At 33.1% G+C, this 12,431-nt stretch overlaps 1 protein-coding gene across 2 annotated transcripts in view; it reads right to left on the bottom strand.

The window, feature by feature from the left end:
• LOC126736248 (uncharacterized) overlaps nt 1–12,431 on the bottom strand; it is a 44,219-nt gene that overhangs the window by 28,427 nt on the left and 3,361 nt on the right. For both annotated transcript variants that reach the window (XM_050440513.1, XM_050440514.1), the window contains exons 6-12: nt 10,821–11,196; nt 10,589–10,763; nt 9,976–10,524; nt 4,968–5,284; nt 4,642–4,820; nt 444–770; nt 122–366 (exon numbers count right to left, since the gene is read on the bottom strand). In XM_050440513.1, the coding sequence (XP_050296470.1) occupies nt 122–366; nt 444–770; nt 4,642–4,820; nt 4,968–5,284; nt 9,976–10,524; nt 10,589–10,763; nt 10,821–11,196 (2,168 nt within the window). The remainder of the gene's footprint in view (nt 1–121; nt 367–443; nt 771–4,641; nt 4,821–4,967; nt 5,285–9,975; nt 10,525–10,588; nt 10,764–10,820; nt 11,197–12,431) is intronic.

Here is a 12,431-nt window from a genome sequence, read left to right as displayed (position 1 = left end):
AACAATGAGCAATTCAAATTGCCCGCCGAAAGTGGTAGTTACCGGACCAACCACTGACGGCGCTAAGCATTTCTCCAAGCATAACGTTTAGGAAACCTCTCGATTAGTACGAAATACTCACCCCCCAGGATTCGCTCTTAAACCCGCCGATGGCCAAAATGACACCTCGGGCAACATAGGAGGCGACCAACTCCCCCAACTTGCTGTGCCTGAATATGGCCCGGAGCACATTCAAGCAGTGCATTCGGGTCTCTTCGGTGACGCTTCGATGATCCTCGGCGCATAAAAATAAAATCGTCATCGTTTTATGGAAGTTGTTCGGGTCCGGTCCTGTGGTCAGGATCGAGAGGATCAGAAACGGCAGACCTGCGGGGAAAACACTGGATTTTTAGCATGCAACTTAAGTGTACAATATGCTATGTTTGGAATAAATATGTACTAACCAGCGCTTCTTCTTGTAGCGCAAAGATCCTCCGAGTGTTTTTTACCAGTGCACAGCTCCAAGGCCTCCCTAAGCCATTTTTTCGGTAAGATCGCAATGGCTGGATAAGAAGATCGCCAAAAGTGCTCGCAAACTGTACTGAAACCGACGTAAGCTTGTTCGAATACGCCACGATGTCTGCTCTGGACGAACACGTTGACGAAAAACTCGCCGATTTCCTTGAGGGTTTCTTGGGGGAGCATTTGCAATTGGTTCTCTAGCTTTATGGATTGTTTTACCAGTTCGGCAAGCAGGAGGGTCATTTCTTTCATTGTACGCCAAGCATACACTATTCAATTTTAAAAAAATGCCTGTTAAAGGAGGAGAATTGAAGTAAATCGTTTTTATATGGTCAAGATTTGTAAATACGTAAAGTTTCTTCATAGTACACTACATTCGCAAAAACATCAAGAAAGTTAAGCTTAATATTAAGTTCCATAACCTTGAATTTAAATGAAAAATTATATTACCTTAGAAAAAGTGTTCTAATATGCATAACATTACTTGTGCTTCACCTCGTATATAAGTTAAATACCATATTAAATATGCATGAATCGTCTCACCTGTGGTACATCTAGATTCCATAGATGTTTTCTTAGGAAAATAAAATACGAATTTCAAGGTGTTTGATTTTCTGTTTTTTGGAACCCAAATTGTCAAAACTAAATTCAAACTTAGTGAGCGATAAAATTTTCAACAAAATAAGTGTGAAATAAAGTCTAAAAACTACTAGTTTTCCATTAAATTGCAAAAACTAACATGGCATCAGGACATAAAAATATTAAAAAGGAATTACTGGAAACTAACGCTTTGACTCTGGATAAAGCTATTTCCATATGTAAACTGCAGGACGGATTAAGGCACAGATGCACGTGCTGGAAACTATATATTATTAAAAAAACATACCGTGATTCATATGATCAAGATAAATTATTTAGATTATGTTTCTAGGGATTACAAAAATATATTTTATAAAAACAATTTATTTAATGCAGAAATTGTTAAATGGTATAAATTAAACTATTTTGCTAAATTTCGTAGGTCTATCAAAAAAATGAAATGCTAGAATACGGATATATGAAAGTCTTTCTTCAAATTACTTTATTGGTTTTATAACCAAAAATTGACTTAGTGCAAAATGACTCTAACTGGAACATTAACTTAAATGTCGAAAATAAAGCAACTATAAATTTTTCCACGAAAATAATCTCTTGCCATTGCGATATAAACAGATCCACTTATACTAAATCAAAAAATGACATTTTAAAAAAAAATTACTTTTCTGTGAATACAAAAAAAATATCAAAGAATATTTAGAAATTTTTGTTGTGCAAAATAATCTTCGCCCGCAACTTTAGGCAAATCTGATTGTGCAGAATTAAACATTTTAAAATTTAGTGGGCCAATTGAAAATGGAAATAATTTACGACTAAAATAAAATACAGAATACACAAACTCGTAATTATTTTAAGTTTCCGTGAAATACAAAGATATTTTTAAGCAATATTCCCTGAAAACTATCCCCTTCAATCTGTTGATGAAATTATGCACACCAAATAAAAAATATAAAATGATTTTTTGTTCACATTTGCGCAAGAATTTCTAAGACACAGAAAGTTGTGTCATATATTAATGAATTTTTAATTTGAGCATGAACATGATTTTAAATAAAAAATGTGCTTGTCAAATCACGTCAAATTAACCTAAAATGAAATTTATCTAAACGTGAGTTAGGTCTAAACAAAATAAAATACATGGGCCCCATTTTTTCACAAAAAGAAGCATGAGGAAGAAACAATTTTTGCTTTAAAAAACGCGAATGTAAAAGAAATTTTTAGGAATTATCACCTATGTATCAAAATTTACTCCCCTCATGTCTTTTGAAACTAAAAATTTTTGAATTCTACTTAAAAAGGAACTATTTGGGTCATCCTCAACAAGAACCATTTATTCACTTGAAAAATATCTTCACGAAAAGCCCAATTTCGCAGTTTTTTGATCTTTTGATGCAACAAAAAGCGCAATCGGAGGTGTCTTACTTCAAAACAATTATCCGTTTAAAAATCTTTAACAGATATAAAAAAAGTGTGGGCAAATAAAAAAAAAATATGGCAAAACAATAATTGAGGAAGCAGACCACAAACCCCTCGTTTTTTTATTTAAAAAACCTTTACATTCATATCCGATGGATTTACAACGTATGCTTATTGAAATTCAGCCTTATTCTATTCATTTAATTTATAAATCTGACACAAAAATAACTATAGGTGATGCACTATCGAAAGTCCATAACTATTCAATAAGCAATAGGTATAACAAATTAATATCTTCCTGAAAATAAAATTCATGCTCAAGTTTTATTAGTTCAGTCAAGTCAAACAAAAACGGCCTCAGTTTTGCTACAAATTATAAACTTTATAAAAAATGATTGAAACATTTTTTGTTATTAAAAAAACTAGTCTCGTTCGAACGACTTAGCTATTTTTAATGAAAATATCATTAAACCTAAAACATGCGAAAAAGTCTTAACAAAATTGCCTAAAAGTCACTTAGGTAGAGTAGAGAAAAAACTAAACATCGCGCTCCTACCCTATTTTATTGGCCGAATATGTCACAAGGTATTGATAATTTTACATCAAATAGATCTTGCACTATATTTTCTAAACCGACTCCGAAAGAACCACTAACTAATCATAAATTAGCAGATAGACCTTGAAAAAAGATAGCAATGGATGTTTTTAAATTGAATGAAAAATTTTATATTTGTATTGTTGATTATTTTAAAAAAATTTCCGATCTGAAATACCTGGAAAATAATATCACTTTCAATTCAATAATTTCGTATTTAAAATACATCTTCTCACTGTTCGGAATTCCTGATGCAACCGTTTCAGATAATGGCACTCATGTCTAAGCATTGTTGTTTTTTATACTAGGTTGCTTTCTACTTTTAGATCTGATGATACCTTAGGGCGAGACACGTGTGATAGTTTTTTAAAAAATAAACATAATCTGAGACCATTGAGTTTGTGTCCCTCCAATTTTTGAATTTTTATTATTAAGAGGTCTCTGAGAAAAATGAACTACTTTTTTGAATTAATGGTACTTAGTTGTGCTCAGATATGTTTCGTAAATTTTAATAGGAATTGATTGTAAGAGATTAGATTGTACTTACACCAGCCCCTAATTTCCCACAGTCTAATGGCCAAGTAGAAAGGCAAATAGGTACAATTAAAACTATAATTAATAAATGTTTTTATGATAAAACAGATCCTTTTTTAGCTCTATTAAAGTTACATCATACTCCTATAGATAGCAAGTTATACTTTCCAGAACAATTACTGTAATTGTAATTAGTAGAAAAGTATTTTACAAGTTACGGAAAAACATCTAAAACTAAAACATATTAGTAATACGTTTCATCTAAATAAGTTGAAACAAAGACAAAAGAAAAGTAAATTTTATTTTGACCAAAAAAATACATAAATCATTTCGTTAAGATAGATCCAGAACCGCCAATTGAATTTGAAAACAAGGGAAAATGTGATACGGAGATAAATCAACAAAGAAATATAAATAAAAAAAAATATGAAACAAAATTTGGTACATCAAAATTGGTAGATTTAACTGTTTGCAATATGATTAAATTGATTTACGTATAGTAGGTACTATTATTAACTTGTATGCATAAAACTATTAATTGTGTAAGTAATTAGGTAGAAAAGGTTTATTAAAACACGTTGTTGAATTCTAATATATTGGGCATGTGAACATTATCAGTAATCAGGTAAGTATTATAATTATAAAATTCTAAATTTGCAATAATATAATTAATTTCTGTTGAATTTCTTAATTTCCCAGCTTTCTTAAATTTATTAATTGTGATTCAGTGAACCACTCTCTAACTCAAAACAGGGATGTTATGATATACATAATATTATTTTTGCATCACTTTAAATATAAGTTAAATATCATATTAAATCTGTATGAATCGTCTCACCTTTGATACATCAAGATTCCATAGATATTTTCAAAAATCAAGAGGTTTAAATTCGAGCCTTAAATCTGAAATCTAGATCTAGATTTTTTTAAAGATGACATTAAGGTTTTAATGTTTTTTTTTGTGGCAAAATATGTAAAAAAACAAGCAGTTTTCTTACCTAAAAACCGTTGCGACTTCGGCGATTCGTCGTTATCACAAATCCCAATTTCCTCCACATTATCAGGCAAATAACCCTCGGGCGAAGGGTTGCACACCACCGGCATAATTTTCTCGCTTATTTTAAAACAATTGGACACCAAATGACTGAACACCGTTTTATAAGAATCATTATGGCTCCTGTAAAAAAAAAACACCCCAATTAATAACAATAACTTTAAACGGTAACGATTAATTTTTCTCGGTAAAGCACACGCAGGACACCAATATTGTCGAACTATTATTGGTCGATCACGTAAGTTCAATACCCAAAATTATCTAACTTACCCCATATCCCGGTTCTCCAACATGTGCCTCACACTCAAAATCAAACCGTAAACGGCCATCTGGGTCACGCTGACGTTGTCCATCTTAATTTCCTCACTTTTGTCTAACAGTTTCCGGGTGAGGACAACGATCATGTCCAAAGTAGGGTCGTGGAACTTGTTCGCGTTCTCGCCGCTCTCGCAACGGACGATCTCTTTGAAGTGAGGCGAATAAGAGCAAACTTCGAACAAATACGCGGCCGAGAGGGTTTTGCTTGGTTTTACGTCCAAGGCCATTTCGAAGCTACGCTGTAGGTATTTTACGGTGAAGTTGGCGTTCTACAAATGAGAAGAACATACGTGATGCTTGTACATGTCCGAAAAGTGTCTGTATATTTTAAAAATATATTTATAATGAAAAAATTTGACTGTATTTTTTTTTGTTATAATAAATGGCATAAAATACAAAAAGGCGGCCAAGTTATAAAAAAGTGGACTATCTTGCTGTCGCTTCTGTTTGCACCCAGTCCGAATCTTGTTCTTCCAGGTACACCTATACACCATTCTCCTTTAGATATTTAGGATTAAATGCCGATGAAGCAAATAAAAAAAATAAAGTTAGCTCATGCTAATTATAGTTTATTATTATGTAGATAATTAAACACTAAAGAAAAAATAAACGAATGAGTTTTCCGATTTGAGGGATTTAAACAGCTATATTATATTAATAATGTCGGAAAGTTCAATGCCGCTTTTGGTAAATTCGATATTAACAAGTCGTATTTAAGACTGTTTTAACTTGGAAGATTATACTGAAAGGTAAGCAACTTATTAAATGGAGGCTCGATGAAACTTAAAAAAGACAGACTTGATTTTACTTAGTTTAATTAAAATGTAAGCTTTATGTTACCTTGATTTCAACATTTTTGGTTCTTAAAGACTTAATATGGAAACTTTAATTTCTTCAGGGCGTTTACAATAGACTCAATGACGTTTCAAAGAGGTGAAACACATTTTAATAAAATTAATTACAATGAAACCTTAGATGTAACATTTTAAAAAAACTTATTATAGAGGTTTTTGCAATAGGTTCAGAGAGATTTTAAAGAAATAAAACCCGCTTTAGAAGATTACCTTAATAGGTAATTAAATTTATTTAATTATTAAATTTACCGATTTTAAATTATTTAAAGTTTTTTTGTGTTTATGTACATCAAAATTATAAGGCCGATGGGTCTGTGATACAATCGATGAACATTTAATCGCATACATTAAGGGATTCCTCTAAAGATTCAAGCATAACGCTAGGTTACCATGGTTAGCAATCTTGAATTTAAAAAATATCCTTTATTGGTTTACTCCAAAACCATTAAGCTAACGAATGATACCTGTTTTCTCAATCTTGGGGAAACCAATTTTCTATTTAATCACTTTTATTGTACAAAATAAAAAAAAACACTTTTCTTCTTTTACTTGGAAATAAAGCATATTTAATAATCGGATTAAATCAACAACAACTTAATTCGAGGGTCTAAAATAGGCAGAGTACCATCTTGTTCTTCTTCAACGGTGAAAGACATATTTGGAAGTGAACCAATTTTATACAATATTTTAATTGTATAAAATTGGTTCAATGATATTTAATTTAATGATTTTATTTGTTTCTGTATCTTTCAGAGTCCCGAGGATGACCTCATAGAAATCGAAACGTCGAGAAACTTAGAACATTGAAAGACTAGAATCAGTAATGTTGAACAACTTTTATCCTTTTGGACTATTTGATGTGAAAATCGATTTGCGCATGACCAAATCTCTAACCTCATTATTGATTTTAAATTGTTCGTGTATAATTTAGGGTACACTTTTTAATTTTTTCTATAAACTTTATTTGAAAATACCTACTGATTTGTAGGTTGTTTTTTCAATAAAAATTTTGTCAGAGGAGGACATGATGCTTTTTGCATCATTTAATAAAAAAACATATACTCTGTATATGCAGATTTGTTATTTTAGTTTTATAGATATATTTTGTTCTCACATTTATTCAAAAATATGATCTATGCATGATTGACTATCTGAACGTGTAATTCCGTTAATAGCTAATATGAATCCATGTTCAATAAGAATATTCTTATACTGTTATAAGTACTGCTGTTATAATATACTTATATCTTCTGTTGAATCACTAGTATTTAAAAAACTAATGTTAATACAGGGTGCGGCATAATCGTCTCCCTGTTTTTAAGGCTTAATAAAAGAAATGTTATTTGAAATACAGAGATTTTATTTTTTTATTTTAAAAGTACAAATAAAACATTTTTGTCCTATGTGGTTTTGAAGAGAATATCTGGCAAGTGCCGTCCACCATTATCGAAGCACTGGTGCAAGCGACTTCTGAAGTTTCGCATAACTCTTGCAAGCATTTCTTGGGGTATTCTGCGAATTTTTAGGCGGATTGCATCCTTTAGTTGTCTAATAGTCGTTGGACGATGTTTGAAGACTTCAGCTTTTAGGTAACCCCACAGAAAGAAGTCGCAGGGCGTTAGGTCGGGCGAACGTGCAGGCCAAGAAATATCGCCTCCCAGGGAGAGCAAACGTCCGGGGAACATTTCTCTCAATACTTGCATTGAAGCTCGAGATGTGTGAGCTGTTGCCCCATCTTGCTGAAACCAGGCATCTTGCACATTGAGTCCTGCAAAGGCTGGGGCGAAAAAATTGTGAATCATCGCTATATAGCGTTGCGAATTGACAGTAACAGCGTGATTTTCTTTTTCAAAGAAGTAAGGGCCGATTATCCCCATTTCAGACACGGCGCACCAAACTGTCACTTTCTCACTATGTAGAGGCTTCTCGTGTATCTCTCTCGGATTATCAGCGGCCCAATACCGAAATTTTTGCTTGTTTACCCAGCCAAGTAAAAATGTGCCTCGTCACTAAAAAAAAACTGCGCCCTGAGGTAAATTTTGAAGCATAATTTCACATGCAGCACGTCGATTGTTCCAATCACGCTCTGATAATTCCTGTGCCAGAACCATCTTGTATGGAAGAAAACGAAGATCCTTGTGAAGAATTCTTCGCACAGTGCGGTCAGATAAACGAAGGGCAGCTGCGTGTCTCCATGCAGAACGTCTTGTAGGTGACCGTAAAAATGAGCGTCTCATAGTCTCGATGTTTTCGGGTGTCCGAGCTATCCGTGGCCGTCCACCTCCTTTTTTGATAACAGATCCAGTTTCTCTGAAGTTCTTGACCCACAACACAATTGATTTTCGGTTCGGGACTCCTTCATTTCGCGGAATTTGGCATCTTATCCGGAACGCTCGTTGCGCAGCAATAACTGACCGATTTTCGCGGAGGTACACATCTACCGCGAATGCGCGCCACATGATGCTTCAGACTAAAACATGTTTAAACAAAACTGTTTCCCATACGGCTCTTAGTGGCGGTACCCCCACTATTCTGCGACGCCGCACGGCATTACGAGGGAAGGTTAAAAATAGGGAGACAGTTATGCCGCACCCTGTATCTTTAGTCCAAACACAGATATCATACTATTTACTTGTAGTTCAATCAAAATTTTTACTATCGGTAGAGGGTGATTGATATGATAATTTTCAATTTGGCTAATGTTATTTTACGATTTATAATTTTAAAAACATCAAGGCCTAGTATTTCAAATTCGTATTTTAAATCACTTCTTATATAAAAAACTGTAATATTTCTCCTGCTATGTAATAAGTCGTTTGTATCTGGAGTAAATTTGTGATTTCATGATGAATGATTAAAAATTCTCTATTAAAACTATGCAGAAATACTTGAAAATCAGTAAAATAATGAGACTTTTGTCATTTGTCATTTTGGTCAAGAGCACCTTCCTTGGAAAAAATTTGTTAGTTCTTTCAAAACCCTGCAGTCTATTTCATCCTGTATAAAATCTCTTACATTACTATCAATAAGTTTTTTAAATATAATTAAAAAAAATATCCCATCCTATACTTGAAATTTTTGAAAGAAAACAGCTTTAAGTACAACTAAACTACGAACAACCAACAAAACTAAATTCACTGTGATCCGGTGCATTTTGTTATATACAGGGTGTAAATAAATAGATGCGAAAAAATTCAGGGGGTGATTCTTAGGTAAATTTGAAGAAAAAACTGTATATGAACGTATGGCCTAAAAGGCGTAACTTTTGAGATACCGGGTGGTAAAGATTGAAGAAAAATATGTTTTTTTTTATAATACCTGTAAAACCCCTGTATATATTTTAATAAAATTTGGTATGCATTTTCTATGCATCAAAAGGCATATTCTGAGGTTCGTGTACACTAAATATTTTTGATGAAAAATATGGTGCGCCACTTTTTTTTTTAAATTTTTTTCGTTTCTGTAATTCTCATTTATTTTTGAGCAAATTTAATCTCTTGACTTTCTTTTGTCCGAGGTTGCGTATTCGATTAAAAAAATCAAATCCATCTACCTAAATGTATTTTGTGTTTATTATTAATGTTTAGATCTGATTCTAATTTTTATTTTAAACGAAATGAAAGAAAAATAAATTAAATAATTATAAAAAATGTTGAAAATGACCACCCTCTGCCATTATGCAAGTCTATACGTCGCCGCATTTACCAACGAATCTGATAAAAAATTCCGGAAGAATTTTTAATTACGACACATGAATTAATGATTCGATTTCTCAAGTCATCAATATCCAGTACCGGACACTGATACAAATAAAGAAAATTAGTGAGCCTCAGAAAATGCCTTGTGATGCATAGAAAATGCATACCAAAAATTACTAAAATATCTACAGGGGTTTTACAGGTATTATTAAAAAAAAACATATATTTTTCTTCAATCTTTACCACCCGGTATCTCAAAAGTTAGGACTTTTAGGACATACGTTCATATAAAGTTTTTTTTCTTAAAATTTACCCAAGAATCAGCCCCTGAATTTTTTCGCATCTATTTATTTACAAACTGTATCGTGCTTTTTTAAACTCAATTTCAAATATTTTTGTTCAACTTACCAAAAATCCTAAATACTGCGGCGGTAAAGTCTTCAACAGTTTCACAATCATCTTCTTATTGTTCTCGTAACTGTCGAACAAAATGTTATGACTGTTTTTCACGTCGTCGTCCTGCCAGCAACTTTTCCACTCATCCGGTCCCAAAAGGTCTTTGATAACCAACAACAGCTCCAAACTGGTCGCCCTCCTGGGGAAATTCGAGTCGTACGACAAATTCCCGATTAAAATCCGTGTCAAATTACAAATGAACTTTCTGTAGCTCTTTTTCAGCTCCTGATAGAGCAGCAAGTATTTTTTTTCCTCTCTACTTGCGCAGTTTAATTCCGTTTTTTTCGTTAAATTCACGATGTTCCTTTGGATCACTTTGATTCCGGCGTCGTATCGCGTTAACACTTTTTTATAGTAGGAGACGATTTGTTTGCGGACGTTCGGACTTTGGGCGGTTATGTTGTAACGGATAAAATTGATTAAAAATATAAATTCCCAGTCTAAATAGAGTTCGGTGGATTTTAGACTTTCTGCTATAGAGGCGAGGACCAGGAGCCGAATCTAAATGTGGATGAAAATAAATAATATTCTGTATATTCACTGATATATTTTAAAAAAATCTAACCTCTTCATTTTGGTGTATCATATACATGTCCATCTTTTGCTTATCAATCAGCCCCCTCCAATACAAATTACTGTCCTTTTCTAAAGTTAGTTCAATGCCACTTTTTCTGGCATTATGTAGACAATGTAGAAGTAATTTGGACTCCTCTACAGTTCCCACATAGTCGCTAGGAAAACTGAGAGAAAAAAAACATTTAAAGAATACATTTAAACTCTATAAAGAAAAAACATACATCATTCTCAAAATGGCCGGTTGTAACCTGAAAGCGGTACTGATGATTTTCTGGCAAAAGTTCTCGCTGTCCTTCCCCGATTTTAACACGTTAATCGCAGGCAACACCCACGTTTTCGCCCAATTATTCTCGCTGTCCACCGGAAAGAACACGAAACTCTTCTCCACCAACATTTGGTACGTCTTGCACACCTGATCCGTCACCGTTTGATTATCGATCTGGTCCAGCAGCACCAGCGGCAAATGCTCGAATTTCTTCAATAGGAAATCGCACCCGTAATATCTCGCGATACTTTCGTATGCGTAGAATCGTATGCAGCTTTCCTCTGGTATTTCTTGGATTTTTTCGATTAGTATGTCGGTCAGCTCGAAGAAATCTAGGAAAAGCGAAAATACGTGCGGTGAGTTTTAAAAGTCAAGTATAAAAGAGGAAAGATGTTAAATAATAATAAATGACTTTTATGAACGCTTGGCACCAGACTGCGTATTTCCGAAACCTAATATTGTAGCGAGTTTTCCTCGATTGCGAATGGTCACTTCTAAATCTAGTTGGTTATCAAAATCAAAATATGCTTTAATGTCAAAACAAAATATGCATTGTCGTTAACAAAGCCAGTTATAACTAAAATAAAATAAAATAAAATAAGGTTACAAAAATTGTTCCAGGTAATGTATACAACAAAAAATCAAGCTAAAAATAGCCAGTCATAGAAAAAAACACAGGTAAAACCATCACCAGAGTGAAGGGTCATACAATATACATACTTAAAAATTTTAGTTCCATAAAACATTAAAATGACGAATCCAAAACCCTCTAATTTACTTAACAGTATACTGTTGCTGACACAGTCAAAGGCTTTAGACAAGTTACAGAAAACTGCGGCAGCACAATCACTATTGTTTAGTCCAAGACATAATAACTTTCCAAAATTGGAAAGAGCATGATTCGTGCTTAGGGATGCCCAAAAGCCAAACTGCTGTACACTTATAAGGTTGTGCATATTTAAAAATGAAAGTGCCCTATTTTTAATAAGTTTTTTCACAATTTTTGACAAAGTTAGTAGAAGAGATATTGGTCGAAAGGTTAAAGGATTTTTTGCATCTCCACCTTTGTATACCACAAGCATTTTTTAAACAAGAAGGGTACCTGTTAAAAATGAAGAATTAATAGCTTCCGCCAAAACCTCCAAAGCTGTGTCTGGGAGAGCTAACAGTATTCTCAATGAGATATCATCATTTCCTCAGAAGAATTTTTATCGTTAATTTGTCCAAATAATTCCTGAATTTCTAATGATGAAACCGGAGCAAAAAAAGAAAGCATCCGAAACAGACAAATGATCCGAGTATTCCCGAAAATCCACATGATCAGTGCAAGCATCATAATTGATCAAGAGACCGTGCGCATAAAAAATTTCCAGACAAATATATGGGTGGTAAGTATTAGCATAAATGGTGATATCTCATCAATACCAATTGCATTGGATTCTCAGTTTTTCAAATAATATTAATGTTATTTATTTGTACAAATATTTAAATTTTTTAAAGCTTTTTAAACAATTAAAAAAATTAACAAAATACTTTGGTTGACTGAAAAATTGCCATCTAAATTGGT

This window comes from Anthonomus grandis, chromosome 5 (assembly GCF_022605725.1).
Source record: "Anthonomus grandis grandis chromosome 5, icAntGran1.3, whole genome shotgun sequence".
Taxonomy (NCBI): Eukaryota; Metazoa; Arthropoda; class Insecta; order Coleoptera; family Curculionidae; genus Anthonomus; species Anthonomus grandis.
Note: the sequence above shows the minus strand (reverse complement) of the source record. Positions and strands in the feature narration are given on the sequence as shown.